The sequence below is a fragment of the Ambystoma mexicanum genome, chromosome 7p, assembly GCF_040938575.1.
Source record: "Ambystoma mexicanum isolate Mex_15411 chromosome 7p, UKY_AmexF1_1, whole genome shotgun sequence".
NCBI classification, from domain to species: Eukaryota; Metazoa; Chordata; class Amphibia; order Caudata; family Ambystomatidae; genus Ambystoma; species Ambystoma mexicanum.
The window spans coordinates 52,596,039-52,621,165 of record NC_090939.1 but is presented as its reverse complement, the minus strand read 5'-3'; the positions used below and the strand labels follow the sequence as shown (position 1 = coordinate 52,621,165).

Below are 25,127 nucleotides of genomic sequence, written 5' to 3'. Positions count from 1 at the left end.
CTATCCACCATACCCCCAAAAACACCCCGCACACTGCCTACTCTCCTCTCCACTCTGCACCCCTTCACTCTGTTCGATAGAAACAATCCCACAGCGTCGCCTCGCTCGTAGTATTTTTGTTGTGTGCACCTCAACCTCTTTACCAATTCCCCTATTGATACTGTGTGAAGCTCTTGCCTCCTATCCCTCATCTCACCTAGGAGTTTCTCCCTATCTGCGTACTTCTGGACCAGTTGGGTCCTCAAAGCTCCCGGAGCCTGGCCTGAACCAGCCCCCTCTCCCTTTTCTTCCTCAACCCTTCCGTGATGAGAAATCCCCTGAACGTGGTCTTAAGTTCCACTTGAACCAGCCCCATGCGCGCCTTCCCATTATCGTTGGTTTCAAAATACGCCCTTACCTCTTTCCCTAAGGTCCCGGAACACCTGATCCCTCACCAGGTTATCATTGCACTTCCAGTGGAAATGCCCCTGGGGTGGTTTTGTTACCTTCCACTCCGCCGCTATCAGCTCCTGGTCTGATCAGGTTATCACCTCGACTTTAGGGCCGCTTGCTTTCTCCCTCCTGTTCCTGTGTGACTAGCAACAGGTCTATCCTGGTATACGTCTGATGCAGGGGGAGAGAAGAATGTGTAACCCCCTGGTCCTGAAAAGTGGCCCTGCCAGATGTCGACCCTGTAGTGGTTTTGTAGGAAGTTCTGGAATTCAATGTTCTCCTTATCTGCTGTCCTCGGCCCTCCACCCCCCCCCCTTGCTGACCTCCAGCGCCGCGTCGGGTGTCTCCCTCAAGGATCATGGCCCCCTATGCCCAGCTTTCCAACATCCCAAATCTCTGGCGCAAACATCTCACCCACCCACGTTGGCTGTATATAGCGTGGCCTCCCTCATCGAGACCCTTTATCCCCAGAAACTGGCCCATACCCCCTCTTGATCTGGACCTCTGTCAACCTAAATGTTTTCCCTAAAAGATACCCACCCCTTCCTTCTTATGATCCCTGTGAGAGGCACAATAAGTCATACCAATATCCTTACCCTTGATTGCAGATTCCACCCCCTGCTTATAGTGGGTCTCCTTTAGGAAGAGGATCACCAGTCGCTGCTTGTGAAACCTATTGCTCGTTAGCGATCTCTTATTTCTGGAGTTTAGTGCCTTTACATTTAATGTAAACCTCACCTCAGCCATAACCCTTTTTCACGTTTTTTCGCCGGTTACCCTCCCTGTCCCCCAATAGGAGCCCTATCTTCCCTTTCTGAATGAACCTCTGCATGAAATCTCCCTCTTCCCTCGCCACGACCACTCTCCCAACCCCGCTGAGGCATTCAGCCTTGTGTCCCTACCGTTAAGGTCACACCAGTCAAGCCACCAGGAACTCGACCCCTGCACTGGTCGCACTACTAATCTCCCCCGCCACCGCCTTCACCCTCCCAGTTCCCACAGTGCCACCTGTACCACTGCCCAGTCAACGTTCCAACAACACCTGGATCCCTCCCTTTAACTCCCCACTCAACCCGCCTTTCACCCCACCCTCACCTCCCCTCAACTCCACATCAGTAAGCACATTTTAAATCTCATAGTAAACAAGTGCCCCCTCCTCGCCACCCCTCTCTTCCCTCCCTTTTCAACCAGGACGGGGAGAGGAGCCAGGAGCAGGGTCTGGAGCTTAGCCAAAAGAAAGAAACCTACGAGTTAGAGAGGTCCTCTTTGCCCCCTTCATGTCCTCTTTCGGGGGGGGTGATGGGGTGCTAAGCTTCTGGAACTTCCCAGCCCCTAGTACTTTGCGCCTCCCCAATGCGGACCTCTGGCTTTACGCCAAGGGTCTGTCCCGCTTCCACCTTCCTCTTGGGTAGCTCCACTACGGGGCCCTACCACTTCCTCTGTGACGCGCTTGACCTCTTCCTCCGTGACCAGGTGCTATCTCTCCCCTCCCACTCGAACACCATCACAGAGGGGTAGCCCCATCTGCACCTCACACCCTTCTCCTCAAGCCACTTAGTGAGGGGTCCGCATTCCTTACACCTCAATAGTGTATGCGCTGACAAGTCTTGAAAGATGTCCACTCTGTTATCTCCGTACTCCACTTTAACCATACATCTCGCCTTTTCGAGTATTTTCGCCTCATCACCGTAATAGTGCAACCGCACCAGAACCGAGCATGGTCCTCTGCTCCCTCCCCCAGCGCAATGCACTCCAGGGTTACCGTCGCCCCCTCCTCGGAGCCCAGGACCATTCCTATTATTTCCTATATCTTGCGTTCTAGGCCACGGGGGATTCCCCTCATTTTATTGTTTTATTGCTCACCTCCATACTAACCAGGTTACTTCAAAGTGCTCTGTCTGGTTCTGTATGCGGTGGGGACACTGCAGTTAGATTTTCACCTCAGGTTTATCATCGTAGCATTCTGTATGCACATGTGATGCTGATCTCTCAAGCCTTTCCTGTGAAATCAACCCTCGTGAAATGTATCTCTTTAGAGTTGCTTGATGTGCGATCACTGCAGCACCCAGCGGCTGGCCTGAAAAAAAGGCTTTCTGCCTGGCTGCTGCTTCGGACCTGTGCAAGCCCACCTTAAGATGAAGTTGGAGGGCATCCTCCCCGGCTGCCTCGTAAGCGGGATGAGCTTCTTTTAAATGCACTCCTAATATGTTCCTGTGGGCTGTACGGCTTGTGGTGTCAGCATCCGTGGCAAGTAGTACACAAGGACATGTGGTCTGATGTTCCCCCTCCGCTTGTTAGTGCTGGAACTTTAGCATAATGAGCTTGCCGAACCCCATCCCGAGGTGCACCTCAAAGCGCGCACAGAGTAGCTGCACTTGCATGGCTCTCTAACCAGAATCTTTTTTTAGATGTGCAGAGAAATGTAAAATGTTTTAGTGCAAGGGGGCTTTTTCCAGACAAGTGCCACCTAGTGTGTTGTGATGATTCAAGAGGCTGTTTTTGTTATCTTTGTCTCTTGTAGGTCCTCATTCTTCCTGGGCTTAAGCAGGAGGTCACCTACCTGTGTCCGTCTCCAAATGGACTCTTCCTGGCTGTTGGCTATGAGGACGGCTCCATCCGGATCTTTAACCTCTTAAGTGGCGAGAGCAACATTACCTTTAACGGGCACAAGTCTGCCGTAACCACCCTGAGCTTCGATCACCTGGGGGGCAGGCTGGTCTCTGGTTCAAAGGTGAGTGTTGGGGGCAGGTGGGTGTGTCTGCTTGGAAAGTTGTGAGAATTGCCCAATGCAGTGAGGAATTGAGCTAGTATGAGATGACAGTGGAGGCAGTATTGCACCAAGGTCGCCGGTCCTGGTATCCATGCTTCAAAGGGAACTCTTCTCTTTGAATAATGCCACGGTCTGCAGATTGATTAATTAGATCATGCACTGTGCATTATTTGGCCTAATAAAACATATTTAACATTAAAAAAGTATTGGCGGCTATTTGGGAAAAGTATTTTTTTTAAACATTTTTACTATGTTTGATGCTTTTAAATCCTCATTGCATGTGTCCTCAGAATATCTTCCGACAGTTTATTACATTTTTCTGTCAATTGTTTTTCACTCCATGGTCCATGGTGAGGAATCATGGGAGTCCTAGACCAAGCAATCTGAAGAGCCACATGCTCCAGACCGGCCGTCTGGATCATAATTATACGCGCTGGTGAAGGTTAAATTCTTAAACATAACCGCTGGTCAGGGTCCCTGTACTCTTTGCTTTTTTGTGATTGCTTTACCAACCCTTTTCCCAAACGACTGCACATCCCTGGCGTTATCTGACCAGACTGTTGTGTGCTCACCGAGAGGCGTTTGGGTTCTAAGGGTTTGGGCTGTACCACCAATATCCTGTGTGAAGTAATCCCACCTAACCCGCGGCTCAGTTGATTGTTGAATCCCAAAGGATACCTTAGGGGGCTTGCCTTGTGTTAGAATAAAAGGTGCAGTTTCCTTATGTAAACCTTGTTCCCTTATGTAAAGGGAAATGGATGAAGTCATGTGTTGTAGGAAGAGGGTGGGCAAGACACGATCTGGCCGTATACCTGAATGATGTAAGTCTTGCGCAATTCATACCTTGTGTGTATGCCTGGTATTAGACTGGGAAAGATTTGAATGCGGGTTCTTCCTCTGATTGGGTGACTGCCCAAAGATTTGAAGCCCCCCACCCCCACTTTCTGATTGGAAGCATCCCGAAGTACGAGAATGACGACAAACGAAGAAAAACCATGAGCAAGCTCTGCTGCTGCATTTTTTCCTCTGCAAGTATTAAGATGGATTTCCAGAATCTGCCCTGAAGGAGGGTTCTGAGAGGTCATCCTATTATAGAGAACAGGGTTTAGACACGTGGGTCTAGGTAAACTCTGTCTAGGTAGCTGAGCTGTAAGGCCTGGACTTCAGGAATAGTGAGGGTGGTAAAGTGGTAGAATGAGACACACACAGAGCCCCAAAGAAAACCAGTTAGGTAAACTCTGTCTAGGTAGCTGAGCTGTAAGGCCTGGACTTCAGGAATAGTGAGGGTGGTAAAGTGGTAGAATGAGACACACACAGAGCCCCAAAGAAAACCAGTTAAATGTATATTTTTACTTCATTTTAATTGTAATTTCTTTATTTTATTTTCATAGTGAGCAACACAACAGATTGCCATATTTCCCCTGTACACAACTATTGTTAAAACCAGGGGATAGAATAGATGTGCAAAGGAAGGAGCTTAACATGATAGCTGTTGATTACATGACAAACAATTCAAACGATTCAACATCCAATGAGAAAGGAGCGCCTGAAAAGACTGCGGATGAAATTGTGGTTAATCAAGTGACCTATAATCTATGAATACTTGGGAGGAGATAAAAACACAGTGAAACATACAAGCACTAGGGTTAACCAAGTAGTGTGAACATAAGAGGTGTTTGTGAAGCAATTTGAGGATAACCGAACACGTATCGCAATGATTGAAGATTACAATATGACCGAGAACAAATTAGAACAGTAAAACAATGTCATGCAAATCGAGTCAAAATTATGTAAGATTGATTCCAAGATGGCCGCTGCACTGTGAAGATGTGCGTGTGGGCGTTCCATCTCTAATTTAGAAGCACTTCTGCCATGGATCACCCCGGGGCTATAATAGACTGCAGCAAGCATCAAGGGATGACTCCTAGCAGTTTTTTGCCAGGGGACAGAGTGGATTGACCCCTATCTGCAGCAAGACCTCTATGCTGGAACTGGGCGTAGCACTTCGTGGGCAGGTTGGAAAGACTGTTCACACTGCCCCCACTAACCTAAATGAAGCATGTTCAGCAGCACGCTGAATCCACATGAAGCTGGAAGATGTTGGTGCTCACCCGCGACAGGATCTAAAGACCTAGAGAGTTGGTGAAACTTGCGGTGGTGGGGAGCGCCGAACCAGCAACATTGAGCAGCGGGAGGTGAGGGAATAAAGCCTAGAGTCGACACATTTGTGGGGCTGCAAAATCAGACAGGTTAGGAGTCATTTCCTGGTAAAGTAATACTTGGTACCTGGATTGTACAGATTGCCCGCTTCCAGAGTTCTTTAATGGACATATGCTAATCTACAGCAGTGATTGAATATACAAGTGGTGCATTGAGAGCTATATGCTACAGTGCACATCCCTGCTTTCATTTGTACCTAGTCAAGAGAGCCTGAAGAATACATACAAGATTTTAACCACTGGGTTAATCCCCTAAAACATCCGACTCGCTGCTACATGCTTCTTTGTTGGTATTCGGAATTTCATATGTGACTTTGAGAGTTAGACACATGCCGAGAGGTATGAAGAAGCAGACACCGGACAGCCGTACACAACCTCTTTGAAAACAGGCTACTCCCCTGGAAAAACTCTGAGGGAGGGACACTGATAGAACCATGGCCACAGATCACACAGCTGAGCGTTTTTCGCCAGAACTCCACTCAGAAGAAAGCCAAATGGAGGCATCTAAGATGGACTTTGCTAAAAGCTTTCAGGATTTCCAGGACAAATTGTGTGCCTCTTTTCAGACGCATTTCACCTCATTCACCACAGAAATCGGACATTCACTTGCAGATTTTAGTAAGGAAATGTCATCCCTGGGCGAGCATGTTGATATGAATGAGCAGGCAATACAAGAACTGACAGAAGATAGACCGAGATGGCTTTGGAGGACTTATCTAGGATTACAGACAACCTCGAAATACTGTGTGACGATTTAGAAAACCGCTTGAGGAGCTCAAATATTAGTTTACGAAATCTGCCAGAAACTGTGACAGACCCGGAACTCAGAGGCAGTTACTCAGATCTTTTCGAACCTTATAGCTGGAGGGAAGACAGAGGGCATCCGGCAGGACCGAGTCCACCGGATTGGTCCAAAGCAGACAGACCCAGGAGCCCGCCCGCAAGATGTTTTGGTGGCATGTGCACTGTACCTTTAAAAGGAGCATATTTTAAGAGGCTAGAACAGCGGTCCGATTAACATATAATGGAGCGGACATTCAGCTGTACCAAGATCTCTCGCTGACGACCCTCAAGAGAAATGCAGGTGATGGTCAGAGCTCTACGTACATGCAAAATTAAATACAGATGCACATTCCCGTATAGACTGTTTTTTTATCTGGAGGGGATACAACATAGGATCACATCCCGGGAGAATGGAATTCCTCCTCTTCAAATTGAAGAAGAGGCAACTGAAGCTATTCCAGAAGGGGCACGAGAATCAATGGTGTCCTGTATCAAACAGTCTAAATCATGGGATTGAAATTCGGTGGATCGACGTAGGGGACTGGGTGGAGTTACACGGAATGAGAACTGGAGAGCCCATCTCAGAGGGCCTCATCCTCAAACGGCGACATAGAGGCCTGGTAAAGGAACATAGAGTCGCACAGTTCAACACGGCAGAAGTAATTGCATGACCAACAGAGATGGAGCGTTACATCTTGGAATTGCATCCGTTCAGGTAGCGGATGGGGGCATTAGGACATACCGCACTTTGCCTTGGGAGAAAAGGGGGGTCACAGGTGGGGTTCTTCATTCCAGGATACAATAGGTACTATGACCCCCCCCCCCCCAGGGACAATTGGGGAGGGTGGGAAGTTGGGGTGGGGCAAGGGACAATATGTTGGGGTGAGGGGAACCGGTGGGAAGGGGATACTGCTGTGCCAGGGGGGCTTTAAATAGTCTACTGTTGTCAGCCCCATGGAGACATTACCTCATTTCACTTAGTTCAAGTGCCTGTCATTGAATATTGGGGGGCTTAAAAGCCCATTGAAGCACCAGAAATTAATTGACTTGTTGGAACGATACCAACCAGACTTGGTGGTGCTCCAAGAAACCCACATTCGGCGAGCGGATAATCATGAACTTCGCTTGCAAAGCTACCTGAATGTTGTGCAGGCGATTGCGGAGGGGAAGGTTGCAGGAGTGCTTATTGCAATTAAAGCTGGGGTTAGTATTAAAGTAATTCGTACTCTTGTAATATATATTTCTGTACAGTGTTTAGTGTTTATCTCTGTAACTATTTAAGCCATGTTTATTCGCTGCCACTATTTTTGTACTTTGTGTATATCTTCGATATATCTTCGAGGAGGAAGGGCTGGGTCTCTGTGTGGGCATGCCCAACCCAATACAGAAACATCTTTTGGGAATTATATCTACAGACAGGACGGATACTGCACAAGAGAGACCCAATAAACAATGCACGGAAATGCTACACAGAAAGGATTGTACCTCTTAGAAACTTTAGCCTGACTAGTAATAAGCTGATGAAGCGTTTTAAACAAAACCGGCTTCTAATGCATGGTAAAGGGTCCATAAGTTCCTCAGCCACTACCTCCTCACTATTCCACAGGCCTCAGGGGTTATTTCTGCAAGAAAGATCAGGCCCGTTCTCCATCTAACAGAGCTGGCATTAGCATCTTGTATTAGTGCTGGCCTGTAGTTAGTTAATATCATGGTGTGGCAGTGTAGAAAGGCGTTTGGCCTAGTGGATGTACAATTTGAGGCAACTTCTTTGATTGCTTTATCTGTTTAAGTGGGGGAACAGTATGGCATGCTCGTCAGAGCCACATGAACAAAACATACAAGTGTGCTATTGTATGGACATTGGATACATCAGAAAACAGGTGTACGTGCTGTTAAATAAGGGAGCACCACATAGACGCCATTAACCAACAGAGTGGTGGCTTGGGCAGCACACAAATCATCGCTGCACACATATCACTGCATTGATTTACCATGGACTACTGTCTGCATGGTGAACATTGCGTTCCTAATCAAGGTGCCAAGTGGTATTGAGGTGCCATCTGGTGTGCAAGCTAGGCTGTTGTTGGCTTGTTTAGAAAACTAAAAGACTCTTGCTGCTAAGCTGATGCATTTAGTCCATGTCCCAAAACAGCCACTAGAATACTTAGCAAGAAAATGGTACGTTAGTGGTTGCAATAATGTAGAACAAACATCCAATCATTTAACCATAGCACATGCACTGCAGCCAAAAGGCTGATTGTGGCAGATCATCATGTCATATACATTGCGCCTGGAAGTGTAGATCGCAGAGGTGAAATGCCTTGAGATTTCCAGGGGTTCCTTATTCCATAGATTCTTCAGCACTTAACATCAAAACCAAAAACAAACAGCAAACCATTTTTGCATTTTTCTGGGAGAACCTTTACATGTTTCATGTAAGGGCGCCATTAATGACCTAGTTGAACATTCTCTCCTGGGCAAGGCAAAGATGATCATGGAGTAGCCATAAGTCCTAAACTAGGGCTAGTGTCGTCGTCCCACCGAATAATAAAATCCACCGCGGTATTCCGGATGGATCTATGAGATTTTCCTGTCATTTTTTGCCGAAATACACTTTTTACCAGTTAACTTTTTTGCTGAATTTTTACTTTGATTGTAACTACAAAATGCAGTTATAGACCACATATGGTGGGCCACTGTGAATGTCACTTAAATCCATGTGAGCAAAATGGAGATAGAGCCTAATGTGCTTAGCCATTTCTTAGCACCTGGAAGCTGTTGCCCATTGTTTATATATTGTGGACAGACAGCCCTGGAAAATGTGTGGGGCAGGTCACCTATGACCTTTTGCTGAGCCCACTGAGGAAGTGCCTGTGCAATCTGCCCAGTTTGGCAGCTCTGTTTGCTGTGTGACTATATACTCGTTTGTTTTGGTATCATGGGGGCACATGCCTTCCCTGGCATGCTGCATATGTAACTAAAAGTTATGTACCAAAAAACGTTTTGGTGTGTCAAAGAGACATGAAAATAAAGAAAATAGTTCACAACTTTTCTGTGTGCCACGTTAATTCTCTTTTGCATAGGTTTGATCAGCTGACACGTGTGGCCTGGTGAATGAAAATACCACACGTAACGTTCAGTTCTTAACACTAAAATTCTAAGCACAACTGCACATACTGTATTAAAACAATGGCTTGTTAAATGAGCCATCTCTTATAAATTGCCCCACTTGGCTGTCAGCACAAAGCATGAGGGGCACAAGGTGAGTGACTCCAGAGCATAGTCACATGCTGTGAGCATAGTCAAACATTCAATCCCTACCTTTTTGTTTATACAACAGCATTCACCAACTCTTGACATGTCCGCTTTCAAGAAACATTTTGAAGCCTGCCCGCTGTCAAATTTAAAGGGCAACAAACTAAGAATTTCTAGGATTTGCCAGGCACGTTCTAGAAGCCATCATGCAGCCAAAAATAACACGGTATTCCAATTTCCAAATCTGCCATGAAAGCCCAATACAACCATCAGAGCACGTTGACAGACATTCTTTCAAAATGTTATAACTATTGTCCACCTAACAGGACTGACATGCACCCATGTTGACACAAAACAAAACAATGGTTTCCCTGCTGCATCACTTCTATGTTTGAGGCTCCTATTCCCCGCCCTCTTATCGTCTCCTTGCTAATTGTTCCTTTCGCAGAATACCCCTGGAGAGGGCAAAATACACCACTCTGCGGGCAGTCCAAGGTGCTTTAAGACGTCTATGGTGGCGATGTGGCACTGTGTACAAGGATATTAAGATAAGAGTGTAATGCAAGTCATTACAAAATCGCAGTTCTCCTTACATAGGAGAAGCCTGGCAACCCTACATAAAAGGCCCCCAATATCCACGCACAAATAGAGCCTTGCAACGCACATTACTTCCTACACATCTTACCACCTTCTTACTCGCCTCCGGTATCTGCGGCGAGACCCTAAATCTCGGCCCGAGCTTGTGTTTTCTACGAACACTACCGTCTACGCCCCACCTGCAGAGAAGCTTCGCCCAGTGCCTGCTGATGCCCTCGATCTCCGCCAGGATGCTCTTCAGTCGGTTCCCACCCAAGCTCAGAGAACGCAGCCCCTTCAGCTGTAGCAGAGCCCCCGGATGCAGGTGAAGTGATTGCCGCTCAGGTTGAGCAGCTCCAAGCGGTGCAGGGGGCCCAGCTCCTTGGGCAACAAGTCCTTGCTCAGCTCACTCCCTCTGAGAGCACAGCACAGTGTCAGCGATGATTACATGGGGAACCTGCACCATGGGGGCCCCCTGTTTAGCCACTGCTGCACACTAACCTGCTGCACACCCACTCGCCTCTTTTCTGTAATGCCAGCCAGCCCCAATCAATTGTATCACTGCGCGTGCATAGCCTGGAGGAGGGCACACTGCACATGCGCCCATGGGCCTGGCTGGCGCCACCAGCGCCATCCGGGGCCCGAGGTCAGGGTCAGGGGGGAAGTAATAAAGCAACACATGTTGCTAATGTATTTGACAATGCTCTGCCCTGCCTGAGGGCCGAGGCTGCAGCCTGCAGCAGTGTCAGTGCTAACGTGTATTCTAGCACTGCTAGAATAAACGTTGGTTTCGTATCTTAACATTATAAAAATGTATGTGCCTGGCCTGGCTTCAAGGACGCAAACTGCTGGTGTGGCGCCCCCTAGAGGCTGACTGATGTCAGGCAGCCGCCTGAACTGCCGACACAAAGACCATCCCTGGCCCCAGACCCCAATATAGGATAAGGACACATCCACCGTGCAAACTACTGGAGCCCAAAGGGTGAAATTACACCAGTTTCAGCCCCGGAAGCTGTTTAAAAGCAGCAGTTACAGCAAAGCCTTTGCATTGCCTTCCTAGCCCCAGCACAGCCGCGCAAGCCGTATGAAGGCAATAACAGTAGCATCAAAGCCTCCAAGTTGACTCTCCCTCCCTCTCCATTCTGAAACCACTGAACAGGAGGGTAACGGCATAAGGGAGACGTGGCACAAGACGCCCAACCGAAGGGCCCGCAGCATCAACTTTCCCCAGGCGCAGGACACTTAACACACTAACGCAATGGGGCCAATGGAACCAGGGGAAGGGTCAGGGCATATCCTCACTGGGGGCCCTAGCCCCACACTAAACTGCGCAAACCACCATTGGCCAACTACGGAGGAAGAAGTATGCACAACCCCGAATTTGATGCACATCTACTTGACCAATGCCCTATCTGGAGCTGGGGCCACGGAGACCCGGGGCCACTTATGTAAGGACTACCAACAGAACAATTCGGGACTCACTTCACAAAAGCAGTGCGCTGGTGTCTTGAGGAAACAGGCAGATGGTAAATCAAGCGCCAGTGCGTATAATACGCGGCCCCACATGGGAGCTCTCACTGCATGCCCACTACGCAGCTACATCCTCCGGCGTTGCCGCATACAGAGGCACCCACCACAAGCCAGTGAACCCAATCAGCCTAAGTGGCAGACAAGTCCTAGAAAGCTCCACAACCGGATTGTTCTTAGTCTCCAGACACCACGGTCACTCCATTTCCAACGTTATATAGCAACTAGTGATAACAGAACTTGTCACCACAGCAGTGCCATTGAGCTGAAGCCCCTGGGGAGACAATGGTGAAAAGTGCTAAGAGCTCAAAGCAGGCTGACATCTCCACGCTACTAGAACAGCCGAACCCTGACAAAGCAAAAAAGGGGGAACACACAGAGGCACAGCTGACCGAGGGCGATGCGGCCCCCAGACTTAAACTACCCACGCAATCAGTGACTAAATCAGACCTCCAGGACCTATTGGCAGCAATGACACAGGAATACCAGAAGGGTACGGCGGAAGTCATGAGGAAAATAACTACTCTAGACAAACGAATCACGGAGGTTGAAAGTAGAATGGCGGAGTTGGAGAACAACCTCTGCGAGCAAGCATCCGAAATCGGAGAGGGATTGGACAGGATAGCTGCACTTGAAGCACAGTGTGAATCACTGAAACAAAAACAAGAAAATGCAGAGAACCGCTCTAGACAGAAAAACATCCGGCTCCGGGGCATACCCATTTCAGTCACGGACGCAGAACTGGTAAACTTCATGAAGGACTTATTCTGATTCATATTAACACTAGCAGATAGTGCCCCAGTGGAGATCGATAGAGTACATCGGACCAGATCCAAACAAGCTTTCTCCACTCCTCTGGACGTGCTGGAAAGGGTGCACTTTTATAAAGTGAAGGAGGAAATGATGCAGGAGGCTAGGAACGCTAAACAAATTCATCTCCGAGACGCAACTACATTGCTCTACCAGGACCTGGCAAACAGGACACTACTATGAAACACTTGTGTATGAGTGTGATAGAAATAAAATAACAATTCAATTGAAGAGGAATACCCTTAAGGAATGGTTGAGAGAAAGTAAAGTCCCGTATCGCTGGGGATTCCCTACCTCGCTTAACTTCACCTGGGAGGGCAAACAATGGCAAATCCATAATCTGAAAAACCTTTGGGTCCCGAGGAGGAGAACGAGGACACAGAGAAAGGAGCAACGCACCATGAATCCACAGGGATTGCTCCCACAGCAGCCTGGGCCAGGGTGGAACGAAGGTGCTGGATCCAGGGCCCTCCCCAAAAGAACAAGAAACCAGACAAAGCCTGAGCAGGCGAGCACCTCCAACAACACGCGGCTCTCCATTTGCCTCCGAAATCGTAAGATGGGCAGTAGGGACTGCCCAGCAATAGCCATGGCCCCGCTGCCTGGGCCCTCGGCCATCTTGCGCCAGTCCTCTCATTCGACAATGGGATTTGGCCTCGGCCCGGGGATCGAATGAAGGTGTGAAATGAGCTGCGAGCGACGCCCACGATTCTTAAGTTAAGTTCAAGCGCACAATAATTGTTTGCCTCGTTGGCCCCCGACAGGGTTGGTGGTGCGCCAGAGCTGGATACCCTGTTGGTTTAAGGCTGGACTCAACACCGCAAGTTATAGGAGTGGGGGGGGGGAGAAGGAAGGGCAGGGGAAAAGGTCAAAAAGTGAAACAAGTACAGAGGTGAATAAACGCAACAAAACCTCAACAACACAAAGGAACGTTGGAGTAGCCAACTGGGGCAAGCTGAGGGATTTCACAAAGGATACCGGTGCAGAGGGCCCGCTATGGAGCGAACAATTAGGGATCATGGCAGCTGATGTGGGGAGGGAATTACAATTAATAACGTGAAATGTTAAGGGCCTTAACTTCCTGTGAAAGAGGAAGTATGTAGAGCGGAGACTAACCCAACTGTCCACAGACATTGTATGTCTACAGGAGACCCATCTCCTAGAGGCAGATGAGAAACAGATTAAATTTAATAGATTCACAAAGCAGTACTTTGCCAGAGCAGGTGAGAAAAAGAGAGGTGTAGGCCTCCTGTTTAGCAACAATGTTCCCCTAATACAGCTTACTGTAAAACGGGATCCCATGGGTAGATTTTTGCTGGCAAAAGGGTATCTCGTTGAGCAACCACTAACTAGCCTCCATTTACTGCCCGAACACAGCACAAGACCGGTTCTTACACAACATGATTTCGACCATCCTAGCATTCACTGAAGGCCACCTTATAATCGGGAGATTTCAATCTAGTACCAGACCCGCAAATCGGCAAAACACTACCCCCAACGAGGGGAAGACTTCTCCCGGGCAATAGAGCTTGCCGAATTTCTTAGGGAGTGGGGGACAGTAGATATTTGGAGGCTCGCCACATGTACACACAGGATTTCACCTTCTATTCCCACGTGCACAAAGGCTTCTCTAGGATTGATCTGATCTTGCTGTCCAGTGTCCTTTCCCCCTGTCTAGAGAGGGTACAAATTCTCCCCAGAGCACTTTAAGACCATGCACCGGTCACAGCTGATTTGTAAATCCACGGCCTCCCGAATCCCCCCCAGAGATGCTGGAAACTTCAGGACTCTATCCTGTTGGATCCTTCTATTAGGAGGGAGATAGCTGAGATACATGCACGCAACTGGGGATTGCCCATTAGCCATGGTCTGGGATGCTATGAAGCCAGTGGTGTGAGGGGCCCTAATTAGTGCTGCAGAAGCACAAAGACAAAATGGTCAAATCCAGCAGACTAAACTAGAGGAGAGAGTGGAGGAGTTGGAGAAGAACTTCAAAAAGCACCAATCCACCAAGGGGGGTCAGTGGGCAGAGACCTCAAAAAAGCAAAAACTGCCTTAGAGATTCACTTAGCAGATAAATCAGCAAGAATGCTAGCATACACCAAACACAAATATGACATAAATGGCAATAAGGCGGACCGTCTGCTAGCCTATAAACTGAAAAAAGCCCACACAAGAAATTCTATTCCAAAACTTGAGAGTGGACGGAGTAACTCGGTATGCAGAGGGGGGACACAATGGAGATAATGGTCAGGCACCACAGAGAAATTATGTCTGGATCCCCTACAGAGCCAGAGTCCCAAACCTGCTATCTACTCTCTAGCCAGAAAGGCTTCCTCCCTAATCAGCTGAACGCCCTAGAGCTTCCGATCACAATGGAGGAAACTGCAGAGGCAACAAAATCTCTGAAGAATGCAGCCCTGGGCCCCGACGGGTTTATGGCTCGGTTTTATAAGGCTTTCGCTCATATACTAGCCCCACAGCTCTCCACCCTCAACACCTTCCTCATAACCGGGGGGTATTACCCCTTCTTTGGAAGAATCACTGACGATACTTATCCCCTAACATGGCAAGGACCCCGAACACTGTGCCTTATATAGGCCGATGATCTTTTCCAAGATCTTGGCAACTAGACTACGGATGGTTCTCCACTAATTAATTAATCCCGAGCAAACTGGGTTCATTCCCGGACGCAGCACCCAAGACAACGTTAGGCTTACCGTCAATCTGATAGAACGAGCTACCAGAACGGGTACAGAACTGGTCATTATCGCCTTTGATGCACACAAAGCCTTCGACCTGCTAGATAGACCTGCACTGTCCCGATTTGGATTCGGACCCAATTTCATGAAATGGTCCATATCCAACTATCAGCATCCCACCACAGCCCTAAGGATAAATGGCACAAGATCAGCCAAAATCAACATCTCCAGAGGCACTCGCCAAGGCTGCCCATTGTCACGATAAATATTCACACTCTATGGGACCATTTGCCATCAAAATCCGAGTAAGTCGACGCATACAGGGCCTAAAAGTAGGCGAATGTACATACAAAGCTGCCATGTACAAGGACGATGTCCTCCTCACCCTAACGCAGGCAGACAGCTCGATGTAGGCCCTCTGGCAAGAAATTGAGGCATTTGATAATGTATCAGGCTTCAGGGTTAATTACTCCAAGTATGCGGCCTTGGCAGTTAACATCCCACGAAAATATAGGGAGGCTCTGGCAACCAAACACCCCATCCCTTGGGCTAAATATTGTGTCGGCTATCTAGGGGTGCAAATCCCAAACAAAATAGAGCACATATACTGCTTCAACTTCCCACAGTTATTTAGCGAGCTGCGCAAAGAGTTGGAGCACTGGCACAGGTAAGAGGTCTCCTTGTTGGGAAGAATCACATCAGTGAAAATGAACATAGTGCCAAGGCTAATTTACCACAGTACAGCCTTGTACAGCCTTGTCCATCAACATCCCGGAGGGGGACCTTGCAAAAGCTGCAAAAAAGCAGATTGAAATTCATCTGGGGTGGGGGAAGAGACCACGCATAGTGAAACGGATCATGCTGCGGGGCATAAGTATGGGTGGGCTGGGGGGTCCCGATTGTATAAAAATATTGCCAGGCAGCACAACTCTCTCACTCCTCCACGTGGCTAACGACCACTAACCCGCCACAATGTTAGCAATAAGAGGAAACATGGAGCCTAACCCCACTAACTACCCACCCACACATTACAGCCCGTCGAAACCACCCAAATTCAGGCCCGCTGATTTCAACTAAAAACACAATAGAATGCCGGAGGAAAGCTGGCTGCAAATTTGGTTGTAGGGGCACTCTCGGGCTCTTAACCCCGATATGGAACAATCCCGAATTTCCCCCTGGGTTGCACACCCAAGGTTTTGCTAGGTGGAAGGAGCGGGGACTAACACAGATATCATATTTCCTAACCAGAGGAACGCCCTTAACATTCAAAGAATGTAAAGAAAAAGTTCGGGTGACGGAGGCTGAAAGATTCCATTATACACAATTAAGGCACTGGTTATCTCATAGCGCAGTGAGGGCCAATGGAGGGAGGCAACTGACTGCTTTAGAGCGAACGTTAACATATCCAACCGCCAGGGGTAAAGTCTCAACCCTATACCGATTTACTCAACAGAACTGACCCAAATAGGAAGGAAAAATACGTGCTCAACTGGAAGAGGGATCTGGGGTGAGTATTCGAGCCAGAAGACTGGGATCGCATTTGGACTCGTGTATAAAAGCCCTAAATGTGTCACTAACAAGGAAGGGGGGCTGAAAGTTTGCTACAGGTGGTATTTGGCTTCTAAACTACTAAACAAAAGTAACCCGGCTATTCCACCCCAATGCTGGAGAGGATGCTCGACCACTGGCTCCTTATTCCACCTATTATGGACCTGCCAGAAAGCGACACAATTCTGGCATGAGGTGCTGGAACAAATTCGGCTGATCACTAAAGGCCCGAGAGTAGCCCAGGAAGGCCCAATCTCCGATACAGCAAGACTCTCCCCAGCACGGAACAGTTAAATAGCACTATTCCTAAATCCAGCACACTGGAACACACGGCTGCATCCAACTGGATTTGCCCTGTCTGCATATATGACCAATAATTGCATTGATGTATACAATGTGGAAATGTTTAATAAAATGTTTTGTTGAAAAACAGAAATGTGCACAACTAGCCTTGATTGATATTTGGTTGGCTTCAAGAGGTGCGGATAAAGACTATACATTTTATTCACATGTACATTGCTCCTTCTCGCATATAGATTATGCATGGGCTTCGGTGCCACTATTAGGTAGAATTCTCCAAATCACCACACACCCTATTACTCTATATTGCACCTTTCTCCGATAGTGACAGAGCTTAGGGTTTCCTGAAAAACCCAGAGCTTGTGGACCTGGAGATTCCCTGGGGAGCTATTGAGAGACCAAGTCATTAGGGATAAAATTGCAGAACAGATGAGGGAGTTTTTTAATCTGAATCTAGTGGACCAAACTGCTATAAATATTACACGGGATACTTTTAAGGCGACTCGCCTGGGTCTTTTAATTGTAGAAGAAGCAAACCAACGTAAGTTTGGAAACAAACACGGGCCCAACCACCCAAAAGGCATATAGGGCTGCATCATACCAGAAAAGTCCCAGTTATATCTTAAGCAAAAATACTATATCAGGGCTAATAAAATGGATAGATTGCTAGCAAATCAGCTCTGTCAGAACATATCATGGACTATACAACAGATATGGGGAGATATAATTACCGAAACCCCTCGTACTTAGACATTTTCACGCATTTTATTCAGACCTATATCGATCGGCACATCCAGACTCTCACTCACAGATGGAATATTTGCAAAAAGTTAACCTCCCTTGCACTGGAACAAGAGATCACTGTTAGGCAACATTTGTATGCAGTACCATCTGGGAACACTACAAACAACTCTGACTACAGGTATAGGAAACCCAACCTTTTGTATGAGCTTGTACTACACAGTTTTGGTAGCGTGTTGAGCAGCCAGGCTTATCTCAAGAGGGGTCAATGTGAGCTGTAGGGGAGTTAGAGAGATTCACAGTGACACGTATTCAAATAAACTCTTACACACAAGGTTTCTTGAATAAACAATTATTAATTTATCTATCAGTTAGAATATGCCTTCTTCAGAAGGGAGCAATATAAAACGTAACACTCAAATACACTGCAGTACTATACACTCTTAGTTTCTAAATCAGTAAAGACCCTTTTGGGATGGCCCACAGACACAACCTACACCCTCAGGTGACTTCAATAGCTAGGGTTCTGGGGACATTAATATCTTACTGTTGGCATTTAGAATACTGTTGCATTTGTTAAAAGGAAAAGGTTATTTAGAACATACAAGAGACCACAAATATTCTTAAGCGGGCAAATACTTTTAGGTCCTCCAAGAAGAGTCATTCAGTGAAAAAGGCCAAGCCAAAGTCAATAGGCAAAAGTCTATCTGAGCTGAAGTCCTTCTTTGCAGGTAAGTAGACAACGTTTTTGCACATTGTTTTTAGAAATCTTTGAAGAAAGAAGAATGAAATGGGCCACAAGCTGTTAGACTTGTAAAAGGTGGAAGATGCACGCAACTCTAGAACAAGAGCTAAGTTCTCTCAAACTTTACAGTACCTTTTGTATTGAAAAAAAAGTGCAGCAGCTGACATCTGTTCCTGTGCAGCTCTGCAGATCTCTCTGTTCCTGGACCTCAGTTGTGGGGACAAGAGGGAGGACTTCTGGGGACTCCTGCACTGCAATGGGACGGTCACCGCCCACAACCGGCAATCTTTCCAACAAGTGGCACTTCAGTGTTTCAGCTCCCCGCGACTATCGCAAATAGCTAAACCGCGGTTCCTGGCTGTCAAGATGGACTTCCCTTGCTTCTGCGGTCCTGCACTCTGTTGAGGGGGCTCAGGCTCGGTCAGTCCTGCTTCCTGGGAGTCCGGAGGATCTTCCTGGAGCTCTTGTCCAGCTTAAAAGCAATCCACACAATCTGGTGTTGCTCTCCCTGGCTATAAGGTTTCCAGCAGCAACTCTGTGGCAATTCAACCAGCTCTGAGAAGGATGTCCAGGTGGCTTACTTTGGAGTTGATTCGTCCCACCAACTCAAGGGGAGAAGTCGTCCTTGCAGGGGCTTCTCAGTCGATGCAAATTTGGAGTTTCAGCACAGCAGCAGGTCTTCACCGGGCAAACCAACGGTTCAGGAGTTGCAGCAGGCGTCCTCTTAAAGTTCTTCTTCAGTTCCTTCGTTGCAGTGGTCGACTCTGCCTTCCAGGCCAAAAGCCTCGCCTTTTATTCAGTTCTCTCCCATTCATTCCAGCCTAGCTGTCAGTCACCCAGCATGGTGGCTGTCCTTGCCGGACAGTCAGCCAGCCAATCACTACAGAGTGTATTTGGTTCTCCTATGAGACTAAGCACAGGGAGTTTAGGGCACCTCCCTCACTTCCTGCCCCCACCATACACCCTGGAGCCAGAGGCGGGCTTCACTCATGAATGCCGCCAAAGGCAAAGCGAACAAAGGGACCAAACCTGGTTTGGCACACAGTAAATCTCAAGAAGGACCTTTCCACAAAGAAATGGTGAAAAAAGACGACCAGGGCCATTTTCACAAAAATGGCACCATTGGGTGCCTTACTGCAGCTGCGAATGCAGCCCTCGGTAAAAACACTCAATGGTAGTAAAAAGTAAACCACTGCCACCAGCCATTAATTGTAGAAAGGGTAACATAAAATTGTTACATGAGAAACTAGACAAAAGGGATACTAAGTAACCCCTCCAGCACCCTATGGTAAGATGGTGTGTGCTGGGTCTAGAAAGTTACAGCAGTTTATCCAAGAGAAGGTATTTAAACCTTTGGGAGATCTACGAGACTTCCCTGTGCCACTGCACTGCAGGTGCTGTGTGACACAATGTAAAGATGATGCCTATGGAGTTTGTCAGACTCCATAATCACAAGAAACAGAGGTCAAATCACAGAAAAATACATGAGTGTGGGGAAAAAGGTTTCACTCTCTCCAGGTTAAAAATTAAAAAGTCCTAGAGTCCAGGAAAAGTGCTGGGGGTCTCTAAGGTAGAGCGGAATTAGCACATTTCTGAGAATTCTCCCGACCACTCACCCACCCTCTACCCACCGTCTCTCTATCCCCCACCCGTGAGCATAGAGAGAGGATAGCTCAGGGGCAACACAGAGCAACAAAGGGTTCAATCCCCGGAGCCGTGCTTGGAAACCTCCTGGGTCTTAAGCACGTTATAAATAAGCTATCGTGTCACCTACCCTCTCTCTACAAACCCACACTCTCTACCCCCACCCACCACCCTTTTTTCCGTACCCCATTCTACCCACTTATCCCCCCTCCCTAGCCCCTCTCATCCTTCTTCTCACGCTCACACTTTATTTCTTATCCTCTCATCCTTCTCTGTCATATTTCCTTTTGTTATACTTGTGTTTATATATGTTATGTTATAGTACTTGCCTTTCTCAAGATATATCCTGGTCTACTTGTATTTAAATAAAACCTTTATTTTTACAATACATAGTGTTTCAGTGTTTTGTTGGAACATATGTATGCTACAATTTCTTTGTACCAAGCTGCAGCCCTCTCGCCCTCCAAAGATATGTCTGGCTGCTCTGTCTATCTACCCCCAACCTCCGATGGTGTAGCCTAATACTAAGAGTGGAGCTCATGTATTGCCTCAGATGTGGTTTTTATGAGGTTTGGTAGGAATTTAGAAAACTGTCCTAACAGCCATCAGTTCCTAGTGAGGGACCAACCAATTGTCGTTTTTCTAATAGGTCCATAGCTTCAGATCCATTGCCTGTCTGTATCAACCACACTTACCACACATCCTCTGTATATTCTGCCCCACTGATGTAACATATGACTGTTTTCTTCTTGCAGGACACCGACGTGATCGTATGGGATGTTATCAATGAGAGTGGTTTATACAGATTGAAGGGGCACAAGGATGCCGTCACTCGTGCCCTCTTTCTGCGAGAGAAGAATTTGCTGGTTACGAGGTGTGTATGGCTCTGAAGTACATAACTCTGCATGCACTGCCATGCCAAAATGTGACCTTCCAGGCTTGGATTATCATGGTCCTTGAAAGCCTTCACTGCCCTTTGTGACTGTCACATGGGATTCCCTCCCCCACCCCCCTTGATCCCATCCCCTGTTGCTTTGAGAGACTCTGAGGACCAGGGGTGCTCACCTGCTACATGGGGTGATAACTGGAGGAGGTAAATGATGGACCATGATATTGGCAGCTCCTTTTAATCAGAGGCTTGTTGCTGGGCTTTTCAGCTTAGAAAAGCATTGTGAACCATGTAAGCACAACCACAGCTCCCCTGTTCGGTTATTCCTGTTGAATAACATTGGGGCTTTGCCAAGTTCTACAAACCATCATAAAATGCTGCAAACCTGAATCCAGAACAGTTTGCTGATTCTTAAATTGCTTCTACATATGTTACTTCATTATAATTTCTGCTACAGTTACATACATGGGTATATCTTAATACATATTGTTGGGGAGATATTTACACAGCTCGCTGGTGAGGGTTGTGAAATCTATCCCACAGAAAATACATTGTTCCATCCAAAAGATAGATCAACCCCTGTCTGTGGGTAGGTATGGCGGAGCCATCGGAATACACTGAAAGATGGGCAGGAAATAGGTGCTAGGACAGTTTTTCTGAAGTCCAACTAAGGGCTTAGTAAAACCATTCAACTGAGGCAGTACAAAACTACACTCTTAGTATAAGGCTGTACCACCTGAGTATATGGTAGCATAGACCGAGCACCCAGGCTTATTTTAGGAGGTAGAGAAGGCTGTAGGAAAGTACATATAACCTGTAGTATACCAAGGATTCAATAGAAATAATAATGTATTTCTTATATAGCGCTACACACCCATAGGTCTCAGCGCACTGAAATAACAGACGACATTATAATCCCACAGAGTGGTACTCATTTTATTGACCTCAGAAGGATGAAAGGCGGAGTTGACCCTGCCGGGATTTGAACCTGCCACAGCAGGCTGCACGCAGATATCCGGGTCGCGCGCTTAGCTCACTGTGCTATCTGACCGGATACACTTACAACCAGAAGTATTATAAAAAAAATCAAGGTCTATTATAAGTACAAGTAGACCAAGTTCGGTCTTGGGGTACGTACTAGTGAGAATCTCATTATAAAAACACAACACAGAAACAGCATAAACCTTCTTCAGAATACCCAACAGTGCTTCTAGGGAAGTCAGACCATGTCCTACACATTTAGTATAGGCCACACCTATTCCTGGGGAGTAAAAAACCATGTTACTTTCTGATTACTTTCTGTAATACAATGGTAGTAGAGCCTAGAAGTTGTGCGGTGACACTCGGCAAAGAAATCGCATAGTCAACCAACTTTTCTGAATGGTGGAACACAGATTCAAGGAACAGTATATACCACAAACTACTTTTAGGATAAGTTATATTGGGGTGAGTAAGACCTTTTGCTGTAATATACAATTACAGTTGCTTTTCAGCTCATTGGAACACAGTCTAAGATAAGCAAGAACATTTGCAGTAATGTAGGATTGCACCAGGCAGACCAAAGTCAGCTACGCCCAAAGAACACTTTTCAAGAATGGCACACAGCTATTCTAGGCGGGTAAAACCCAATGTTGTAATAGACTATTACAGTTGCATTTCAGATCATTGGAAAACAGATTGAGGTAAGCAATAACTCTTTATTTTATTTTAGGCTGGCACAGAGCTAACACAAGGTAAGCAAACCCTGTATACCTTTTAAAGGCGCTACCAGCAACGTAAAGATAGGTATAAACCTAAGACTGTTATAGCATCTGTATAAAACAGACCAGGGAAAGCAAATCCCAATGCTACACTTTATGAATGTCTCAGTGTTATTCTAGGTAGGTAAAACCCAAGGTAGACTTATTCTACACAGGCTATTTAGCAAGTTAGGGGAAGCAAAACCCAGTTGGGAAACCTATACACCTATTCTCTGAAAGAAATAGTTAGGGAAGGCAACATCATTATTTTTGGGAAAGGGGCATAACCAATGCACATGTGCGTAAAATAGCCTTGCATATACTTTTCAGAATGGCACAACACACATTCCAGGTAAGTAAGAACTTTTGTAACGGCTCACTCCGAGTTACAGTTACCAACCAACTTTTTCACAAGTAAGTACTTTTAAACACGTGTTAAACATTTCAAGACAGAATCCTTTAATCGTCCAGTCCTTCTCTAGTCTGATGCATGAGTTCACTCGGAGGCAGAAGAGGGACCCTAGTGGTCTAGGTGCCGGCTGTAGGCGGGATGAGATAGGGTTCTGTTGCAGGCAAAAGCCAGAGTTCCTGAGGAAGACTGTTCAAAGTAGTTAACTTTAAAATTAGTTAGGTTCCAGAAGACACCCTAGGAGGATTCCAGCACTGGGCCTCAGTGAACTGGATCAGGAGACTCCCAATCATAAGAACACCCCAAAGCTTTACAGAAATCACAAAAGCTTACAGTAAGTAAATTACACAGCCAACACAGTACCTTAGCACTGAAGAAGAGTTCCAGCAAGAAGACTTCAGCCGAAACCTGGTTGTTGAATTCCTTTATCATGAAGACAGAAGACTGGATACTGGAAGGGCTTCTGCAGCGGGGATCAACAGCAAAGGCTCCAGGCAAGAGTTTCTTTATGGCTGGATGCTGCTCTGTAGTTTTGGAGCCCTTATCAGAAGTCATAAGAAGACTTGATATTGCTGATTAGATTCTCGTCGTTTGTAAGGTCCAGCACGCTGGTGAGGAGACTTTTAGGACTCGATTCACGTCTCTGAAGGTCCATTAGGATGCCATCAAAGGTTCAGCTCGATTCAGAAGACCATGCACCGCATGATGGCTCGAGATCCCCGGGTATTACTGCCCCCGCAAGGTCTCAGCACGACGTGGGATGGCTCAAAAGGCAGGTCTTCTCGAGTCTAGTGGATCTCACCAGGCTCTGAGTCGGGGGCCTTCCTTTTCAGGATCCCCAGGACGATTGGAAGGAAGGGTAACGGCAGGCTCCAGTTACACAGCGGGCTCTCGAGTCACCGGAAATCGCTACGGCCCTTGATTCTTCAGCTTCCTCTTCGGTTTCAGCTCCAGTGGTCGACTTGCCAGCAGCTTCCAGGTTTGGAGTATTTATCGGGAACTACAGCACAACTTCTTCATTCTCTCCCTGCATTTTGCAGCAAAGAGCGGTCTGGTTGTCCAATCAGGACAGCCAGCCCCCCACTGGGATTTGTCCCCATTCAGGCAAGGAGGAAGACAAAGGACTGTGGAGTTTTGGACTCCTCCCTTGCTTCCTGCCTTCACAGATGGACTGGAGCCTGGGCAGGGAGTCCAGGGGACTCCCGCCAAAGATAAAAATCACACAAAGGAATGTCCCGCCCTGGATGTCGGGGGAAGGAACAAGAAAGGACAAGAGACACTAAAATGGCAAAAAAGAAGACGGGCCCATTTTGGTAAAATTAGCACCCTTGGGTGCCTTTACTGCAGCTGTGAACACAGCCCGCACTAAAGGTGCAGCAAATTAATAAAAGGTATCACTGCCGCCAGCCATTGAAGGTAAGCTTGTTCCTGTAACAGAGTTGTTAGTTTTATTGTGAAAGGGGATGCATTGCATCTTCCCAGCACTCCACATAAGGTGGGGTGTGCTGGTTTCACAAAATAAAATGTAAAAGGTATCCAAAGATCCTTTCTACGCTTGGGAACTGTAGTATTCTGAAGGTTAGTCAGAGAAAGTTAAGAGGAGCCCCTACGGCAACCCAGCAACAACAGGCACTTATTGCCAAAAAGTTGTTTAAGAGGATACTGGAGAGTATAAAACATGACATTGGGGTTGACCCAGGTCAGGAAGATTTACCATTTCTATGAAAATCTTACCTAACACTAAGTAACCCCTCCAGCACTCCACATAAGATGGTGTGCGCTGGGTCTACACAGAGAAAAAGGTAAGTAAAGTCAATTTCACTTTACTACTCTTGGAAACAGTTGTTTATCCAAAAGAAGGTATTTAAATCTTGAGAGAAATCCAAAAGGCTTCTCAGTGACACTGCACTGAAGGTGCTGGGTGTCACAATACAAAAAGGTGATGCCTATGGAGTTTGTCAGACTCCAAAACCAAAAGAAACTTCATATCAGATAAAAACACATGAGAGAGTGGGTAAAAGGTCTCACCCTCTCCAGG

The 25,127-nt window shown here is 47.0% G+C and overlaps 1 protein-coding gene across 1 annotated transcript in view; it reads left to right on the top strand.

Moving 5' to 3' along the window:
* The window catches only part of WDR3 (WD repeat domain 3), a 386,077-nt gene that overhangs the window by 72,855 nt on the left and 288,095 nt on the right, over positions 1 to 25,127 (top strand). The window contains exons 3-4 of the mRNA XM_069635757.1: positions 2,954 to 3,163; positions 20,808 to 20,926. Coding sequence (XP_069491858.1) covers positions 2,954 to 3,163; positions 20,808 to 20,926 — 329 coding nt within the window. The remainder of the gene's footprint in view (positions 1 to 2,953; positions 3,164 to 20,807; positions 20,927 to 25,127) is intronic.